The sequence below is a fragment of the Monomorium pharaonis genome, chromosome 8 (assembly GCF_013373865.1).
Source record: "Monomorium pharaonis isolate MP-MQ-018 chromosome 8, ASM1337386v2, whole genome shotgun sequence".
Classification (NCBI taxonomy): domain Eukaryota; kingdom Metazoa; phylum Arthropoda; class Insecta; order Hymenoptera; family Formicidae; genus Monomorium; species Monomorium pharaonis.
Genome location: NC_050474.1, coordinates 435,979 through 455,662, shown reverse-complemented (window position 1 = coordinate 455,662; position 19,684 = coordinate 435,979). Strand labels below are relative to the sequence as shown.

The window sequence follows — 19,684 nt, the reverse complement described above, 5'->3', positions numbered from 1 at the left end:
TGACATTATCGATACAGTTTTGTGGTATCATCGATCGAGTCTCTACTAAATGGAGTTTGAATCTCTGCTAAGTGAGGTTTGAATCTCCGCTAATTGAAAGGGGTTCGAGTCTTTAATACTTATATGTATATGTATTATCAACAATGAGTTTTCCTGCAAGACACAAATCGACATCAGTCTGTCCTTACCTCTCACTGAATATCAAACTAGAAAATACGCGTCATTTGCTGAAAAATTCCCTACGTTTTGCAATTTGCTTACAATGCGCGAGATTGCACGAGATGAAAATGGATGTACTACAAAGAGATGCACATCGACTAGAATGTATAAATAATTTATTTATACAGACACAATCCGTCTATAGAGATACCACCGATGGCGATAGGTAATACATAATAAATCAAAGATTTTGAGGCTTAATATAACAATAGAACGTATTACGACATGTATTAGCATTGATTGTTATAGCGACGGAGTTCAATACAGTTTAGTATTCCTCTTCTTCCTCGGTGTTAACAGCGTCTTCCTGTACCTCGCGATAATCGAGCTCCAAGGCGGCCAGATCTTCCCGAGCTTCTGAGAATTCACCCTCTTCCATGCCTTCCCCGACGAACCTGCAAAGTTTAATACATCGCATTCCAATGATTAAGGGGATCCTGGAGTGCCTTTGAAATTTGATCTAGGTCGATAATGTATAGTCATTCATGCACATCATTAATGACTTATCGACTTTTTATGCGTATATAATCTAAGTTTTCGTTTTCTCATTTTCCAATTTGCGGAATGCGAATCTTTTTTTCTAAGCTTCTAATCTTATTTCTAATTGCATGATATTGTTCCTGAAAGCTTTCTCCAGGGGGCAATGGGATCATTTTATACATATAAACTGTAGATTTTTCATATAAAGCAAATATTGTTATTAGGTGACTAATAAATAACAATTTTTTTTTAATTTATCAGAACAAATCGTATGTCGCCCCCTTTCATTTTTATGCATACTTTAATCGTGTAAAAGGATTTTGCATTTTGTTATTCCAATTTGAAGATCCACGTTCGCAAAAAAATATCGATAACTCTGTCATTCCAAGATCCCCTTAAATTTGCACGATGATTTAATGTGAGCGAATGAACAAATTGGATCCTGCAGGTATCTTTCATTGCAATCACTTTAAAAGGGACTGTTTTTACAGTCTAAACTAGAACATTATGATATAACACTCAACATAAAAGCAAACGGCATTATTTATGTTCAATTCGCACTTCTTACCAATGTACAAAAGCTCGTTTGGCGTACATGAGATCGAACTTGTGATCAAGTCGAGCCCAGGCGTCTACGATCGCCGTCGTGTTGCAGAGACAGCATACCGCTCTTTCCACGCGCGCAAGATCTCCACCCGGTACGACAGTGGGTGGTTGATAATTTATTCCCACCTGTTAATTTGTTAATTTATAATTTCTCTATTTTTTAATTTCTTTGATTATAATCGCACCTTGAATCCTGTCGGGCACCATTCAACGAATTGCACGTGCTTCTGCCGTTTTATCATCGCGATTGCCGCATTTACATCCTTTGGTACCACGTCGCCTCTGTACAGCAAACATACCGCCATGTATTTTCCTATGCGCGGATCGCAGTTCACCATTTGGTGATTTGGTTCAAAGCAGGAGCTCGTTATCTCCGCGACCGTCACTAACTCGTGCCCAGCCTTCTCCGCTGACAAAACAGGAGCATATGTGGCCTGTGTGATAATAAAACATAATACTTATAATATAATTAAGATAAGATAATTGTAAGTAAGTCGCTGAACAATCATCAATAAATAACTGTTAAAAAATATTAAATAATAGTAAGATTTAAAAATAATAAATTGCAAATTAATTGATATATCTTAAATTTAAATTTTATACAGATTTAAAAACAAAATGTAATGAAGTTGGTTTTTTTTATTTGTTTCTTGACTGGTCCAATATGTTATTTGTTCATTGACTAGTGTAATGACTTTACAATTATATTTGAAGATTGATTGAACGATTGTCTATTCGATTGCTGTTATAAACATTAAATTTGTAAATTTTAGTGAAAGACGCTTACGAGCGGAAAGTGGATACGTGGATAAGGCACTAAATTCGTTTGGAATTCAGTGAGGTCGACATTCAGGGCTCCATCGAATCGTAAACTGGCGGTGATGGATGAGACTATTTGTCCAATCAGCCGATTCAGATTCGTATAGGTCGGTCGATCGATATTTAAGTTTCTTCTGCATAGCTCATAAATGGCCTATGGGTAACATGCAATTATAATGACAGACCTGGCTGTTATCGCTCCATGTAGAATAGCGCATATAGAATATATTGCCTTAATAAACTTGATTTTAAATATATAAAATGCTAGGTAAAAACACGCAAACTTTCTGGTTGATAGAACCTATTTCTGAGAGAAATTGCCGTTATTTCGCAATCGATTTGTCAGTAACTGAGTTATAAAAGCGTTTATGAGATTCAGACGACGTAAGTTTTACAGATGTAATATTTAATATCGTCGGTTTTACGTCGACATTAACGCAAAAGTACGGACCTGGTTATCTACAATGAAAGCCACTTCGCTATGCTCTAATGTCGGATGAGTATACAGAATTGCGTTGTAGGGTTCCACAACTGCAGTCGATACCTATGAAAAATTTAAATGCTTTTGTAACGAACAGAATAATTAGATAATTAAACAGATCAATAATTTCGTAGCTCTCTGGAAAACTAGGTCATCTATTAAATAGAATTAATTATCCGGAGCGTCAAAATTTGTAATATAGTCACTGACGGTGGATGTAAACATTTATAATTTAATTTATTATCCTCTAATTTAATTATTCCTTCAATATAATTAATATTGAATAGAAGGCACTAATTAATTTCAAGGAGTTATATAATAATGTAACTCATATAAAAAAGAATAAATATTAAGAGTTTGTTTTAATGGCAAAGCAGTAGAATTTATAATTAACGGTTTATTAGATTGAACTTTAGAGGATTAAATGAGCCCGTATATTGATAAATATAGACCGATATATACAAATTATTTGTATACATCGGTCTATATTTGAATTCTTCCAGAGATTGAAATTCTTGAACAAAATTTTAAATAATCTGAAATAAGATCGCAAAAACAATATTACCTGTGGCGCTGGGTAAATACTAAAGGTCAGTTTACTTTTCTTTGGATAATCGGCGGACAGTTGTTCCATAAGCAGACTTGAGAATCCGGAGCCTGTACCACCGCCAAACGAATGGAAGATTAAAAAGCCTTGTAGACCTTTGCATTGCTCCGTCAATCTGCGTATTCTGTCCAAAGTGAGATCTATGATCTCCTTTCCTAATAAATTGCGAATTTTATTAATAATGCAAGACTATAAAAATTGAATGTATATTAATAATTCTTTAAAATGGAGCAAAATTCATTAAAATGTTTTATCGATTTAAAAGTATTCTTCCTTTCTTTCTTTGATTATTTTTCTAAGCTAATTGACTATTGATTTTAATAAAATCTTATTGTTTTGTATCGACCATGATTTTTTAAATTACTAAATTACCTATTGTATAATGACCCCTGGCATAATTATTAGCTGCATCCTCCTTCCCGGTAATCATTTGTTCCGGATGGAATAATTGCCTGTAAGTGCCCGTACGCACCTCGTCTAAAGTATTGAAAATTATATAATTCGTTATATTATCTGCACTTTACGAATATTAATTTTTAATGTGCAATACACGTATTAAAAAATGTACAAACGATCGAAAATTTTTAAGGATCAAATAAATTAATTTTCTATTGAGTTAATTAAGATTAACCTACCAATCTAAAGTTATAAAAGTTTATATCACAAGGTACAATAATTTCTTTAAACAATTTTTACATATTCACAATTATAATTGCTAAAAAAAATCTATAATTATTTTTTAGGGCACTTGCCTACTACTGTTGGCTCAAGATCGATCAAAACTGCTCGTGGGACATGCTTTCCTGAACCCGTTTCTGAGAAGAACGCATTAAAGGAATCATCTCCGGAGCCTATAGTAACATCTGCTGGCATCTGCCCATCTGGATGGATACCGTGTTCCAGACAATAAAGCTCCCAGCAAGCATTTCCCATTTGCACGCCCGCTTGCCCTATATGAATGGATATGCATTCCCGCTGTGAACAAGGAGGTAAATATTTGCAATATTGTATAATGTCTTATAAATATACACACACAATAAAAATGAATTCAATTCAAGTAGAAAAAGTCCAAACAAAATTACTTAGAATAATGAAAAGTTATCAGAAAAATAATTTTTCTTTGTAATTTCATTGAAATTCTTTTATTGTCTTTTCTAGACAAATAGTGGTGCACAAAAAGAAATAAAATAAATGATATATAATAATTATTTCTTTGATTTTATATGTATTACAATAGAGAAACTAGTTTGACGTCATTACATACCGCAGGTAAACATCGATATTATAAGTATATTAAGGACAAAGCCATTATGTCGCATAAATTGTCATGCTTACTATATCACACTACACGCGCTTAAGTATTATTACCACCTTGAGCATCGTAAAAAAATTCACAACAACCATTTTTACCACGTTTACGGTTTCAAAGGCAATATAACATGAGCAGATCCTTAAATGTTAAATATCGTTAAATATCAGCGTTTATATTTTGTTATATTAGTTACCTTTTTTGCCATCCTTAAAGTTTTCATGCGTTAACTAACTGAACACAAAATAATCACCAACCCACACACTCACAAGTTTTATTGTATAAATTATAAAATATATAGCAATATCAACACGAAGAAAGTGTTTAGTTCACACTGACTGATTTTATTAACTGTTCTCTTGAGTTAAAATTTTTATATCTTATAATATTAAGACTTTTTTGTACTTTAATTTTATGAAGATTTCTAAAGAAATACATACATTTAGCTTCTTCAGTTCTTTTTTCGAAAATTATAAAATAAGAAATCTTAGAATATTTCAGATTTCACAAATTGCTTATTTGCTGTAACAATGACATAATTAAAAAAATGTCATAATATTTACAAAAGAGAATTTTAATGAAGATTTAATACATTGAAAAGCTGTATATTAATTGATACTTTTATTATTTCACATTTATTACATAAAAATCTCTATTTAAAAAAGATGGATATTACATTTTAATGGTTCAAAGTATTCAAACTAGAAAATTATAAATTTATAAATATAAAAATTATAAATGAAAAATTATATGAACAATTCTTAAAAGTTTTAGATTCACTCGATATAATTAAATGTCCTATAATCAGTTTACTGATAATATTAAATTTACTTAAAACATTTATATATAAATATAACAGATCTTAATAGCTAAGAAGATTGATAATACAAAATTAATTAATTCTTATAATAGATTTTTTATTTCTGCAATATTTTTCTTTAAATCCCGCTCATTAATTTCACAACAGAAAGGTTATTTCAAGCGTGAAACTTTAGGATAAACGTTGCGTTAGAATAAACCCACAAGCTTATTTGCTTAAAACCAATCAAGTTTATCATATAAAAATTGATATTTATGATATTTTTCAATTATTTTTATTTAGTGATTAAATTAGTAAATATAAAATAATGAAATAAAATATTGATAACAATTAGTCTTATATAGAGCTTATAAAAATTTGTTGTACAAACTGACAAACTTCTTGGAAATAAACTTTTTATTTAGCTCTCAATTGAGATCAAGTCTGTTTTATTTATATTTATTTCTATCTATTTTTTTAATTCTTAAGTTGTTAATTAAAAAAATTTTTTTAATAAATCTTTTTTTATAAAACTATATGTGAATATCACTCCCACATGTTTCACAGTGAGATGCCCATCACAAATAATATAAGTTTCTAATTGATCGCACACATGATTAAGTAAGATCTGTCGAACGAGCCTTACGAGGTTGACGGAACAAGAAACGAGATATTCTTAACAAGGGATGATTACCGGCGACTCAGACGTCGTCGACTAAAGCAGTGTCTTTATCAATGTCAACAAGAATGGTAGAAAAATGCCACCTTGACCTGATGTAACCTTCATGATTTAATCATGCCTCAAAAGTGAGTATCTATATTAATATGCCTATAACTGACCTACTTTCTGACTTATGCGTACCATCTCTCGCACGATACGTATTATCGCACAAGAGACGATACGCTGTCCATGTGTATCCGTAAGTCAGGAAGTATTACACGCTCTATATCTGCATGGTACGGTAAAAATCGATCTTTTACAGGTTGACACACTGTAACCATAGCAGCTTAATCGAATATCAAACTGCACACCCGCATATGACACAATTGCACGATTCACCGAAACGATTTCATTGTGAATGTGGGTGTAAGTAATCACAAATTTATCATTCACTCATTCATTCACAATTGTTCTTGAAATTCTTTATAGAATTTTTTCAGAATTACTGTGTATAATTATGTAGCATTTTTAAGATTTTTTTATTAATTAAAACACATTTTGAAAACGCTGTACGTCTACAGTATAATTCTATAATTCTTTATAAATATAAATTTTGAAATATTATAAAATTTTTATTTCTCTTTAATTTTAAGAATCTTTCTGATTCTTCATATAATTTCTGAGGAAAACTTATGAAATTCAAAGAAAAGAGGTATTTTTAAGGAATCTTCATAAATTTAAAATATGAAACAAGAAATATTAATTTAGAAATATTGGTAATATTTGAATTACGAGGTAATAAAAGAATTTTTTTATCAGAACCGAAATTTTAGTAATATTATTCGATCTACCTTCATAAAGAAAATATTCGATAACACAAAAGCATATTTTAATGCGCCAATATTTAGATACCTTTAAAAATGTAGTTGTAACATAGCAAAATTTAAAAAAAGTGCAAATGAATACACGAGTCACATTCCTATTCATTATTTTAATATCCATTTTATTGTTGAGTAACAGAATTCAAAGATTTAAACAAGCGATTATTATAAGACTTAAAAATGTAAAGTGAGATAATATTTTACTAATATAAAACTATGCTGTCGAGAGAGATCGACATGCATTCATGACATGGATCGATATCTCAAGTTTCGCGTGTTTTGAAGTATACAAGAAAATAAATAGAAGCTATGTATATTGATAAGATTTATATCTAGTTCTTTAAATATCTATTATATTCAATTCTTTAATATTTAAAAAAAATTCATGTGTATCATAGTATTTTGATTCCATTTAAGAAAATCGTAAAGAAAAGATTTAAACGAAAAGATTTTGATTTAAAAAAGTGTTGCTTTTAATATTTGCATATGTTATAATTAATAAAATAGAAATGAATTTTATTTTTAGAACGTTATTTTTTTACATAATCTTTTTAAATTAATCTTTTAATCATCTTTCCTTGAATATATTTTTAATTCGTTCATTTAATTTACTCGGAAAAAACTTTTAATGTAGTTTCAGCATGATAACAAATATTTAAAAGTGCACAACTCGTGATATTTTCCGAGCTATATATTTTGTGCATCTTATAACATGTATAGTGTATAAACTGTACACTTTACTAGGAATAGTGTTATTGTATAAAGACGTACAATTCCCATTATTAGAATGTTTACAAATGTATGCGTTTGCGTAACAAATCAATAATGGAATTACATTGATATTGTATATTTTAATAATAGTGTGTACGAACAAGAGTAAATAGCGATAATTTAACAAAATTATAATTGCAAGTATAGAATTGCGTTTGAAAAATGTTAAAAGTGAACTTTTAATGTATGTGATTCTTTTTTCTTATGTAAACTTGTTTATATAAAAAAATATATTTTATACAGATATAATTATTAAATTATATATACATGATAATAGAATAAAAGAATAATATGATTATGTATAATTGTAGTTTAATATTGTCAAAAGATTCTTTATGTCTTTTTAATAAATGTTTTTTTAAAAGAAATTATTTTGAACGTAATTTTCTTTACAAAATGTCTGTTTCAATTATAAAATTTAAATTAGAGACCATTCCTTTTAGAAAGATCACTACATTTACATCTTTTTAAATGATAAATAAAATTATTTGGTATTAATAGAAAAACGTGGAGAGAAATAAAGTACTCACCATTTTTTTTCGATTATTTTGATTACACTCGATAGCAAGCAGTGCGTCGGACCGTACCACGATTCGATCACTGTCTGACTTCGCGGATAGTACGATCACTACGCTTCGCCATTTAATAGTAGCGCTATATATGGTATCTGTCTATGAACCGGAGTTCGTAAGCGATGCGAATCAGCTTATATTGCTATAGAACTCGTGACAATTGTATATGCGGGTGCGCGTTTGCATACAAAGTGCACTGTCCGTTATATAGAGTTTTCTCAGGAATGGTTCAAGGTACAGGTATACATCTCTTCAAATTCAGCCTGAGGTTAAAGATATTTTATATAGGAATATATGCATTCTTTTCGCCGTTCTTTATAATTATAAATCTATATTTCTTAATCTTATATTTATCATGAACGATCGGTTTTATGCTCTAGCCGATATCATACATTATAAATTACATAATTAAAAGCTATACTGTAAATCTTACAAGTTTATTTTTTATAAGCTACTGTTTCTTAAGTCCCTTTGGACTTGATAAAGTAATTAATTTTACTCTTCTAGGGGTTTTGTTGCATACAATAGAAGCAACATCAGATTTTTGTGGCGTATTTCTAGTTCTAGTCTTGCTTGTATCAGTACTGTTTTCTTCATTGTACACCAACTGAATATCTTCTGTTTCTTCTTCCGATTTCTTATCTACTTGCAAATTATCTTCTAATCTAATATTTTGATTATTTATTTCCTCGGCCTTGTCCGATTTTTGTGCAGTAAGTTCTTCAGATCCATGATTTGCCACATTGTCATTTGTGTTACTTTTCACAAGTTCAATGTCCATTGCACAATCATCCACATCGAAAACAAGATTATTGTCTTTGTTTTTGATCATAGAATTTGAAGTTTTGCCAAAATTTTTTGATGTTTTCTTTACTATTTCAATCTCTTGTACAGAGTCTTTCATTTTATAAATTTTACCTAATTCGCCTTCTTCAAAATGTATTATGGAACAATAGCCATCGCTCGAAGACACGATTAAAATTTGGCCATCGCTAGACCTACAAGAGACAAAAAAATGCTAAGATTCGAAAATAATTCGAATAAAAAATATAGCCTATTATAATCACGTACCATGAAAGATCATTCAATCTACCATAATGAATGAGTGATACTACACCGATCGGAGAGGTCTGTTGCGTATCGTAAAGTAATATAGAACTTTGTGTTGCAACAGCAAGTACCATTCTATAGGGTAGCGGTACCAATGCAGTTGGACCATCTTTTCGTAATTCAAAATATACAGGGCAACAGCGTACTGCTATAGTACATTCATTTAAAGTAGGAAATATCATTATTGGTCTGAAACAAATGTTTATTATTATAAAGAGAGTGGCTTTTAAAGTAAAGTTAGGAGTTTAAAATTATAACATACAAAAAATTAATATCAAATCAACATCAATTACTGTTTCATATATAAGAATATAAAATCTCCTTAAAGAGTTTAATAATCTTACATTTCTATAAAAAAAACTTTTATTTTTCAATATTATAAGTTATATAAAAAGCACAAAATAAATCTGTTTTGATAGTAGTAGTATCGAAAAATTCTAATTCTTTATTTGAAGATGTTATTTTCTATTCAAGTGAAATTAATTTTTACTTTCAACTCATGAAAATTATTACTAAATAGATATATTTTTCTTGATAAAACTATAGAAATTTCTACATATAAACAAGTTATGACTCTTTAAGATTATCAAATTCTTTAAAGATTTTATATTTTCTTATATATGAGACGATAATTACAGATTTAATTATATTGTTTTTTTCTAAATAAATGCTTCAATATATATATATATATATATATATACTGACTCTCTCATATCTTCTCTAGAAAAAACAATTATTGCATTTGATATAGTCTCTGTGGTTTCTTGCAACTCAATTATTCCAGACGGAACAAAAATCAGGGATCCATCTATCGAGAAAGTCAGCCTACGAAAGAAAGATTTGAAGGTGTCGTCGTAAAACAATCGCACGAGCTTTCCCGCCAAAGTGCTGCCAGGTGGCATTGGAATTTTGGATTTATAAACACGCTGAACAACTTTCTTTGTAGCAATATTTATTAAACGGCAGTGTCTGAAAATATTTGATTAATAAAATTAAGATTCAGGAGACATGTTATCGTTTGTATTATTTATAATTATGGATCATATATACCTGTCTGTACTGATAGTGCACACATATTGATTGCAAGGATCCCAAGACACCCCTTGCACAAAACCTTTGTGATCCTGTAATATCGCAGTTTTACGACCTTTTTGGATATCCCACAGTATAGCAGTATTATCAACAGATCCAGAAATTAAGGAATTGGAGTCTGGTGACCAGCTAATATCATAAATATCTTCAATGTGGCCCCTCAGTACTTTCCAAGAAGTCCACTGTTCTTTATTTTCATTATCATCCAAAGGTGGAGAGAAGTCTCGTCCCTCCTTTACTTTCCACAAAATAATGACTGACTCTGCATGTTATATTAAGTTTATTCTAGGTTTTATTTATTCTAGGTTTATTTTATTCTAGGTTTATTCAACAAAATGGAACTGATAAATAGTAAAATAGATAAAGTATTGGTTACCAACCATCATCTCCTGATGCTAAAATTTCCTTTGAAGGTGAAAATCTTACAACATTAACTGCCTTCTGATGACGATCCAAATCCACTGCAAAAGTTGCAGTAGCTCCACCACAATTGGTTGTTGTCAAGTGCCAAATCTGCATTTAAACAATTCTTTAGGTTTAACTATCTTTAAATTACTTAAGACATTTAAAAAATTCTCACTTCTCAATTATTTCATGACATTAATAGAGTTCCAATAGTAATATCAGAGTAAGTAATATAATTACGTTACCAGAACGTGGCAGTCCGCTCCTCCGGTCGCCACTCTCCAAAACGTCTCTCCTTTCGAATTTTCATACAAGCCATTCTGTACATCGACGCTTAGCACCGGGTCGCGATTATGCCACGAGATTTCCGGAGTGATGCACTTCATTCTCTCGTTCGAGACCAACAAGTGTACGCAAGTGTGGACTCACGTGTTGCGGTGCTGTAAATCACTGTAAATGAAAACGAAACAGAGATGATTCGATTCGCCATTTCTACTTAACCTTCAAAAGTTGTCACGTTCGCGCCAAAAGTTTTTTGGTTCGCGGTCGAGTTAGGCGTCGAGTTAGGCTGGGCGATGGTTGCTATGGCAACCGTTTGAGCAACGACGCGACAAACTCGACGACCTGCGGGAGTATGTATTCACATTCCGTTTCCGTGATATTTTTTAATATAGGTGATAAATGAGTTCCTTAAACACAAGACAGTACACAGCTATTGTAATACTGCAATATGTTTTATTATTTTTTGACGTTTGCGTGAATTCATTTGCGAGCTTTGCCAGACAACACCCAACGGATCTGCTTGTGCTCTATGTGTACGTAATGATTTTTAATAATTTTCATTTTTATCGTGACACTGGGTTATAGAATGTTTAATGCTACGATTTCAGGATTCAAGATTTTTGTCTCATCGTGGCTCTGACGTTGCTCTTAGTAAACTTCTTTTCTACTTATATTTTTCAGGTACTTAAGAATAGGTTTTATACACCAATTTAAATAATATTAACATCTGCTGTTAGATTGTGTCAACACAAGTTTAATTTGGAAGTAAATCGATTTAATCGCAATATTCCGTTCCAACTTACTTTTAACATTTTGCTACTAATTCTGACAAGTTTTCATATTTTTTTTATATTTTTGACAGAGACATCTAAAGTAGATTTAATTTTCAGGCAGGTTTGATACAACTGCTATACACGAGATTCCGCATGACATTAGTATTATGCATTATATATATGATATTATCAATAAGTTTGCATACATGGCACATTACTATACATTGGTCAGTACCATTAAAACATTATTGGACAAACGGATTTCACATTCTTTATTCTGCACATAGAACAGGTACACCAGAAAACTTAGAACATCATCTTTTTGACGAGGGTAATAATAATCCAGAGTTTGTATAAAGTTGCAGTGCTATATTATTACTTTTACAAAAGAGCATCTTTAAGGATCGGTGATCCAAGATTTTACAAGGGTTCTGCATGGGTACAAAAACAACTGAGTATTTCATAACTACATATCAATAAAATTCAATACGCACAAAGGATAATTGTAGCTTTGATAAAATATAGACATATGTATAAGGATATGTGTATTTCAAACTTACAGCTTAAGCTACTTACATGATATCTTTGCATATGTACAAATTATATGATTATATCATACAGATGAAGTGACGAGTGAGAGAGATTGGTAGATATATGTTTGAGCATATTCAATTCTAAATTTATACATTATACATTGTACAATTTATATACATTATATAAAAAAAACTTTACAAACTTTATACATGTACGTATATATTTTTTGAAAGCAGAAAGAGATGTGATTTTATATATTGATTAAAATAATTGTACCAATGTACGCATCTTCATTCTTTGTAATCTTAGATTATCCTTTGCGTTTATTTAGGGCCATCACACTAAGCAACAGGCAATAGGAACAGAAATAATGAAAGAGAGAAAGAGAGAAAAGATCTCTCTTTCTTTATTTCTTGTTCCTATTGCCTGTTGCCTGGCATTGTGTGATGGCCTTTATTTTGTCGTTTTGTTAATTTAAAAATTACTTTTGTTTTTTTTTATATTTATCATTAATGCAATTAATAATTCTATACAATTTATTTTAATAATTCTATACAATTAATTTTAGACTAAAATTTATTGTTAATAATAAATCTAAGACACAATAATTAATGAAAGACAAAAATAAAATAGAAAAGTTTATTACAATGTTTTATCTGCTCATTTTTATGTGTATCAATATTACGTTTATATTAATATAAATTATAAAATTGAAATCGTTTAGAGTACATTTTTTATACAAATGATCATGAAAAGATCAATTTATATTACAAATTCTTATTTTATTTTGTCTGTTTTTCAATGTAAGAAACAATTCTGATTATGTATTGAACTTTTATCGATAAGTATTTTAGAAAATGTTTATACATTTTAAATAGATAATATTACTAAATAAGATAAACAATAACACACGTAATCATATTGATGCATGTTACATCAAATTGCATTTGCATCTAATTTTAAGTATGCGTTGTTAATATACATACATTTTCATATACATTTCAAAGACATTGTAATACAAAATATAGATCAAAATCCATTAGATATTTTGTGTGTGTGTGTGTGTGTGTTTTAAGAAAACACTAAAAATTCATTACATGGCACAATCCACAGTAATCTTTTGATTACATGTTTTATTAATCGCAATAGCTGAAAATTCTATGATTTTTAACAAACCTCAGAAATGGTCACAAATTCCAAAACATTTATTTCTCAGTTTTATATGTGCCAGTATATGTGTGTGCTTATGTAAATCAGACATATTAAAATATATAAGCTTTAATAAAATAAAGCGATTATGCTTTCATTGAAGAGAGTTTCGAGACAATCTAAGCATTTTTTATTGTGCAAAACGTGAATAAATTATATTTATTTTTTATGAAATTCTAGATCTTATATAAAATAGTTTATTCTTCTATATATGAAAGATCTTATATTAGCTTCTATTCTTTTAATTATAAATTAAATTATGAATTTATATCGAAAATTATACATTACATGTACCTCAGATCTTATTTACCTAGTAACAACTGATCGATCTTGGGAATGTCGCATATTATTTGATAAAAGTAAAAACAAAATTAATGTCTTCTGTACTTAAATGCTTACATAATACGTACATTGTATACAAAATTAATAAGAAAGTTATACAGAGAGTTTACTTGTGTATATATCACTTTGGACTTTAAATTGTTGCAAGTTCAACAATTTTTTGTAAAGATACTCTATACCAGCGAGGTATTTTTCAGGCAGCGTCTCGCAAGTTTAAAAATTCATTTTTCATACCTGCATAGTATGATTACCATGCAAGAAAAGTAGTTTGTCAATTAAATGAGGTGGCAAGGTCGCTCGCTTTGTATCGTATTGAATTTGTACGTCCGGTGGGATGCGCGAAGGTGGTGCGCAACAAGCAGGCACACAATGATATCTGCTCACCAACTTCGCCAGATTTGGGCATTTCGCGGACACTTTTGACCACCATTGCAGGGGACAATAATGGAGAGGTGCCGAGGGCTCCGATTGATATTGCACAATCTCGAGATCCGCTTTTTCTTCCGCGGGCATACCAACCTTTGTAGTGCATAGGCCACCAAGTAAGAATTCCATACCTGCAATTAAAAGTTGGTGTAAAATATCAGTTTCATGTTGCCTGTATAATTTAAGATGGGTACAACTATATCTAAAAAAAAAAAAAATACCTGAGACTCTAGTTTTTTTACTTGGTACTGCTTCATCTTCACTTTTTATAGAGATGTCCCCAGATTCTTCCTGAATCAACTTTGTCAACATTTCCTTTATAGGAGTACTAACTATGTTCTTATCTTCCTCAGTGACATATGGCATTGCTTTAAATCTACATATAACAAAAAATAAAAATATACATGAAATACATAAACATATACATGTATGAAATATCCCGAAATAAGTTATTACAATTGGAAATGAAGTATGGCTCAATGTGAACACATTTAGTTCACACAGTGGATAATTGCAAGTTCAATTCCAGTTCTAATTCTATATGTTTTGTTTCATATCAAGTTAATCAATGGTAACTCATGTTGGGATTGAATATATATAATATTAACAATTACAAATAAATTTAAAAATCTGTTTATATACCTAGGATCCAAAGTAGTTGCGATTTGTAGAAGCAGTGTGACATTGTAATCTGCATATCGTTCGCATAACATATCTGACAACGACTCTTTAAAAGATTTGGCAATGTCACTGTCCGATTCTTTTACTTTGAGATGCGACGACACAAGTTGCCAAAGTAATGGTTTCAATAGGGATATCAGAGGCATTTTCTCCTCACTTAATGTCATGATGGTAACTTTGAATGGTTCGAGAACATTTACGATGTCCTCCATAATTTTCCACTGTTCATTGGAGATTTCAAACATTTCGTGATCTATACCCTCGATGCCTTCCAGTATGGATGTAATCATACTACGACGTGCGAGCAATTGTTCCAGCATTGTATATGTCGACATCCATACAGCAGGGTAATCCAACAATACAGTATTTTCCTCCAACTATAAGAACAACTCTCTTATATGTATAAATTATTAACTCTAAAATAAATTAACTCTACTCATTTTTTACACTAGATGAAAATTCACCCACAGTATTTCATATGCATTAAAAATTATTTTATTGAATATTAATTATATACAGAAAAAAATGGTTATTAAATTATTTACTTATAAGCAAGAAATTATATTCTAAATAGAAAATATCAAGTTAAATAAAATACATTAATTTGATTAATTTGAATTCTTTCTGTATAGCATTGCAAAGATACCTCTGACAATTGTTCTTGCATAGTCAATGATGCAAGCGCGGTTGGATGACTTATGACAGCTCCGATGAGTGATCTGCATTTGGCTAATGTCTGAGATACTTCAGGATTCTCGAAACAAGTCTGCGCACACACTTGCAGTGTATAAAGCAAACATGGTACTACAGTCAAACCACGGTTATTCAGTGCCGTTATCAAGTCCGCTCTCGAGATGCTAACAACAGCTGCTGTTATTCTCTCGACTTTAAGATCCCAGTCGAGTAACAAAGAATCTATGACGCTTCCCCATTGGGGCTCCTCCCAATCCTGCGGCGCGTGAAGAGTACTTAAAACCTTATATTCTAAAGTAGCCTCTCCGTTATTCTGATAATAAACCGACACTGTGACGAAGCTCTCGTCGTTGTTGGACCGCCACTCCTCGATCGTCAGTGCCAGTTCGGTGGCCACACAGGACAGGGAGTTAACCACCGAATCTCGGAAATTATCGTATATCCTTGGTATTATCTCCTCCTCTAACTTATTCTTGCTGGGGATCTCGCAGGGTGAGCGCAAGGTCGCCACTAGTCTTTGAAAGCCACGTCCTTCTACAATTTCGGGCAGCTGCAGATCCATCACTATGAACTCGGCTATCGCATCCGACACGGTCTTCACGTCGACCGACTGATTCGTCATGTTCTCCTCGGACATGAGGAACGCTACGTTCTGGCCGTTACCGTTAATACCAGATCCACCCTTGATCATCACTCTCAACGGCTGACCGATGGTGATGTCATCCTCCATGTTGGATAGACTTATGTTTGGATCTGTAACAAACTGTATGTCACCGTCTATCTGAACGGTACCGTCCGCGTTGGTGGTATAGATGTATTTCGTAGGGCTGAGGCCCGCCTTGAGCAGCTTCTTCTGTATCTTGCGCTCCTTGTTGTCCTGTGACAGGACCTGTCTCGAAGAAGGCAGGCTGGACGACTCGAGCTCGAGGAGCTCGCGGGCATGCTTGTTCTGCAGGTGCATGCGTAGATTGCTCGTGTTGCGGTTGTAGGCAATCTGCGTCTTGCACAGTATGCAGACGATCTTCACCTTGGTGAGTATGTCGCCGTCATCGGTGGCTGGAAACCCAAAGAACTTCCAGTAAATACTCCGCATCGACGGCGGCACCACCAATTTTTTATATGTATACGTGTGCTTTTCCTCCATCATTTTCGCCAGTACCATTTGTATGTCATTCTTGGCGTCATCCGACGTGCCCGGCTTCGTCGCCGTGCCGTTCGGCACCGACCCCGGCACCGTCTGCTTGTTACTCTCCATGGCACGCGACCGCCGGCGTCGGCATGTGTAATGTACTCTCACGGGCTCTTGTTCTCGCTTTCGCTCTCACTCTTTCTTTCTTTCTCTTTCTCTCTCTCTCTTTTGTGTGTTCGTCCGCGCGCGCGGATCAGGACGACGGAGATCTCATGAGGCGTAATTCGAGACTATTTGAGGCCATGCGGAGACGCATCGTACGTCGCGAGTGAGCCAGTACGGCCAGTTTTAAACACTACTATATCTGTTTTCCTCTTTTCCGCGTGCCGTATTTTCGCGCGGCAATCGAAGTTCAATTCAATCCCTCGTGTCGAAAGGCACGATGGTAGGCCGGCGATCAGCAATCGACTTACCTGCGACGATGCGATATCGACTTTCGTGCAGTCCGCTACGCGAGGAGTATCGTTATCTATAGACCTCGCCTGATCGATTCGAGTCAACCATAATGGCGGACAGATATAACTCGTGGTTTTATATATACGATGTATACGGCGTTCGCGTCGTGACACCGAGCAACGAAGCGGCGGAAGCGGCCAACTTCCCACTTCCTTTGTCCATAACACGCGCGCGACGATTTGACGCGAGCGCACCGCATGGTGCAGAAGGCGTCGCGTCGTCCAATAGCCACAGTCAGCAAAAAAAAAAGAAAAAACAACTTTATTCTGTAAATTAATTCTTTTTCTATGATTTGTGTGACTGTTCTTAATTTCAGTTAGATTTAAATGTATAGATATTTATTAAGAATTATGGATATATAAATACGATATGGATATATAAACGAATCATTTTTATGTAGATAAAATAAAAATATATAATATTAAATAAAATAAATAAAACAATTAAAATTTATTATAATCCATGAATTTTTAATTGGATTTTATACCACAGATAACGTAAAACAAAGAATGGAGACTTTATAGTTATTGTGTTAAATTTCGTTGAATTTTTTAATTAATTATTATTAGCAGAGAGGAACCTGAGACCGAGCGGTCATCGCATCGTTTTAAGGTGTTTTATCCATCAGCGCCTCTATGTGCACAAAATGTGTACCTTTAACTATGTAGTCAAATATCTATAAATCCCGTAGGTAATGTGCATGACTTTTTGAGTCTCTTCTATGCTATGTCCACGTTTATTTGGTTTTGTTTCATGCTATACTCGTAAATTTTACAATTATATGCAATGCATTTATATAATTGTAAAATTGTAAAACATAAATCTGTTTTATGCAAATGTGCATAATCGTGTTCTATAAATGTGCAATACCACATATACATAATATAATAAATTCAATTAATTGATTTGATAAAAATTCACTCACCGATTGCTGTCGCTGCTCCTATTACATTCCTTTTCCGGAATACCGAGTCGCTCCATGGATGCCGCTTTCTGCTGACATTATCCTGCTATTCTCGAACCGCACATTAATAACGATTGCCCGATACTTTATTCGGCACTCCTGATATTACGGATAATATATCGCACACGAGTAAAACATAAACCGCGTGCGAGAATTTCACTTAGCGCAACCATATTTCGTATGCTCACACGACTAGTAACACGTACTTCACTTAATTGGCACTCGCGATATTCTACCGAATGTATCCTCTTCGAGCAAACACTTTGCTTGAACGCGCACGCGAACACTTCACTCGAAACCGAAGACAAACGCACGATGCCGCGCTTTACACATGAATACGACCTCTGCTACGATCTCACATGGCTCGCATATCATTTGCTAGCACGACAGCACTCTAAACACAACACCGTACCTGCGCACAATGAATTCTGAACACGCGAGACACGCACGGAGTCGACGGAGCGTCTAACCGGCGCTGGAGTGGCGTACGTGACTGGAGCGCGGAGCAACGGAGCAACATGGCGACAGCGGCGCAGGCGCGGCGAGTCAACAAGTCAACGGTCGCCTAGCAACGCCGAGTGGCGCCGACTAGCGCCGAGTACCGCCGAGTGCACCTACCAACGGTCACGTCCGCTGCTGCCGCCATGTTTCCTTACGCTCCAGCGCCGGTCGGACGCATTGTCGACTCCGTGCGTGCTCGCGTGTTGAGAATTCATTGTGCGCAGGTACGGTGCTATGTCGAGAATGTCGTCGCGCTAACAGACGACCCGCGAGGCATCGTGCATTCGGTTTCGAGTGAAGTGGTCGCGTACGCATTCGAGCAAAGTGTGAAGAGGATAGGTTCGGTAAAATATCGCGAGTGAATTAAGTGAAGTGCTACTAGTCGTCGTGCGAGCATACGAAATTTCATATTTTCGAAACGAATTTGTCTCCGTTTGTTATATCTCGGCGCGTAATTTTTATTCAAACGGTTTTCTCGGCCTGCGTTTCTCGGCCACGAAGTTACGTGACGTCACGCCACTTTTGTGCCATGTTGATTTTCGCCGCCAATCAGACGAGCCGTCCTATTCACGTATTTTTTCAAATGTAACGGTCGCGTCAAGTGAAATTCTCGCGCGCGGTTTACGTTTTACTCGTGTGTCATATATTATCCGTAATATCGGGAGTGCCGAATAAAGTATCGGGCGATCGTTATTAATGTGCGGTTCGAGAATAGCAGGATGATGTCAGCAGAAAGCGGCATTCATGGAGCGACTCGGTATTCCGGAAAAGGAATATGTAGCAGTAGCAGCAGCAGCAGGAGCAGCGACAGCAATCGGTGAG

The 19,684-nt window shown here is 33.5% G+C and overlaps 4 protein-coding genes and 2 long non-coding RNA genes across 9 annotated transcripts; 3 read left to right on the top strand and 3 right to left on the bottom strand.

The window, feature by feature from the left end:
- Positions 1-250: 250 nt before the first annotated feature.
- Positions 251-4,082, top strand: LOC118646808. The gene is made up of 3 exons (XR_004964238.1): positions 251-385; positions 2,079-2,231; positions 3,956-4,082. It is a non-coding gene; the product is annotated as an uncharacterized LOC118646808 (long non-coding RNA).
- LOC105832492 (tubulin alpha-2/alpha-4 chain) lies at positions 319-9,203 on the bottom strand. Of its 3 annotated transcripts, none has more exons than XM_036290505.1 (9): positions 9,124-9,203; positions 3,965-4,187; positions 3,585-3,689; positions 3,171-3,367; positions 2,576-2,668; positions 2,093-2,278; positions 1,491-1,739; positions 1,268-1,431; positions 319-614 (listed from the first exon to the last, which is right to left on the bottom strand). In XM_036290505.1, the coding sequence occupies exons 2-9, from the start codon at positions 4,143-4,145 to the stop codon at positions 488-490; spliced, it is 1,302 nt and encodes a 433-aa protein (XP_036146398.1). In that variant the 5' UTR covers positions 4,146-4,187; positions 9,124-9,203; the 3' UTR covers positions 319-487. The 3 variants fall into 3 exon arrangements, with proteins under 3 accessions (XP_036146398.1, XP_012528942.1, XP_012528941.1); XM_012673488.3 differs by lacking the exon at positions 9,124-9,203 and adding an exon at positions 8,164-8,618; XM_012673487.3 differs by lacking the exon at positions 9,124-9,203 and adding an exon at positions 4,718-5,196.
- Positions 4,078-7,309, top strand: LOC114254260. 2 transcript variants are annotated; one of them, XR_003625634.2, is made up of 3 exons: positions 4,084-4,201; positions 4,371-4,481; positions 5,888-7,309. It is a non-coding gene; the product is annotated as an uncharacterized LOC114254260 (long non-coding RNA). The 2 variants fall into 2 exon arrangements; XR_004964239.1 differs by lacking the exon at positions 4,371-4,481 and having other exon boundaries at positions 4,078-4,201.
- Positions 8,520-11,326, bottom strand: LOC105832494 (chromatin assembly factor 1 subunit B). The gene is made up of 6 exons (XM_028190094.2): positions 11,058-11,326; positions 10,788-10,920; positions 10,366-10,669; positions 10,021-10,284; positions 9,277-9,504; positions 8,520-9,203 (listed from the first exon to the last, which is right to left on the bottom strand). Exons 1-6 carry the CDS (start codon positions 11,196-11,198, stop codon positions 8,657-8,659), a joined length of 1,617 nt encoding a protein of 538 aa, XP_028045895.1. The 5' UTR covers positions 11,199-11,326; the 3' UTR covers positions 8,520-8,656.
- Positions 11,327-11,392: 66 nt separating this feature from the next.
- LOC105832493 (transmembrane protein 138) lies at positions 11,393-12,866 on the top strand. Its single transcript, XM_012673490.3, has 4 exons — positions 11,393-11,627; positions 11,703-11,775; positions 11,985-12,159; positions 12,227-12,866. Exons 1-4 carry the CDS (start codon positions 11,494-11,496, stop codon positions 12,331-12,333), a joined length of 489 nt encoding a protein of 162 aa, XP_012528944.1. The 5' UTR covers positions 11,393-11,493; the 3' UTR covers positions 12,334-12,866.
- A 160-nt stretch (positions 12,867-13,026) lies between these two features.
- On the bottom strand, positions 13,027-17,630 carry LOC105832495 (zinc finger BED domain-containing protein 1). Its single transcript, XM_012673493.3, has 4 exons — positions 15,706-17,630; positions 15,021-15,436; positions 14,600-14,754; positions 13,027-14,509 (listed from the first exon to the last, which is right to left on the bottom strand). Exons 1-4 carry the CDS (start codon positions 17,005-17,007, stop codon positions 14,181-14,183), a joined length of 2,202 nt encoding a protein of 733 aa, XP_012528947.1. The 5' UTR covers positions 17,008-17,630; the 3' UTR covers positions 13,027-14,180.
- Positions 17,631-19,684: the final 2,054 nt, after the last annotated feature.

Bases quoted from the DNA above. Each gene is read 5' to 3' on its own strand.
- LOC105832493 (XM_012673490.3), top strand. From the start codon at position 11,494: ATGAGTTCCTTAAACACAAGACAGTACACAGCTATTGTAATACTGCAA. The intron at 11,628-11,702 runs GTACGTAATGAT...CTACGATTTCAG, and splicing joins GATCTGCTTGTGCTCTATGT to GATTCAAGATTTTTGTCTCA. The intron at 11,776-11,984 runs GTACTTAAGAAT...TTTAATTTTCAG, and splicing joins TTTCTACTTATATTTTTCAG to GCAGGTTTGATACAACTGCT.
- LOC105832492 (XM_012673487.3), bottom strand. From the start codon at position 4,744: ATGAAAACTTTAAGGATGGCAAAAAAG. The intron at 2,279-2,575 runs GTCCGTACTTTT...TGTTACCCATAG, and splicing joins CTTTCATTGTAGATAACCAG to GCCATTTATGAGCTATGCAG. The intron at 615-1,267 runs GTAAGAAGTGCG...TAAACTTTGCAG, and splicing joins AAACGAGCTTTTGTACATTG to GTTCGTCGGGGAAGGCATGG.
- LOC105832495 (XM_012673493.3), bottom strand. From the start codon at position 17,007: ATGGAGAGTAACAAGCAGACGGTGCCGGGGTCGGTGCCGAACGGCACG. The intron at 15,437-15,705 runs GTATCTTTGCAA...TTGTTCTTATAG, and splicing joins TGCAAGAACAATTGTCAGAG to TTGGAGGAAAATACTGTATT. The intron at 14,510-14,599 runs GTATTTTTTTTT...TTTTAATTGCAG, and splicing joins TAAAAAAACTAGAGTCTCAG to GTATGGAATTCTTACTTGGT.
- LOC105832494 (XM_028190094.2), bottom strand. From the start codon at position 11,198: ATGAAGTGCATCACTCCGGAAATCTCGTGGCATAATCGCGACCCGGTG. The intron at 10,670-10,787 runs GTTGGTAACCAA...TATAACATGCAG, and splicing joins TTTAGCATCAGGAGATGATG to AGTCAGTCATTATTTTGTGG. The intron at 9,505-10,020 runs GTCAGTATATAT...CATTTGTTTCAG, and splicing joins TCTAGAGAAGATATGAGAGA to ACCAATAATGATATTTCCTA.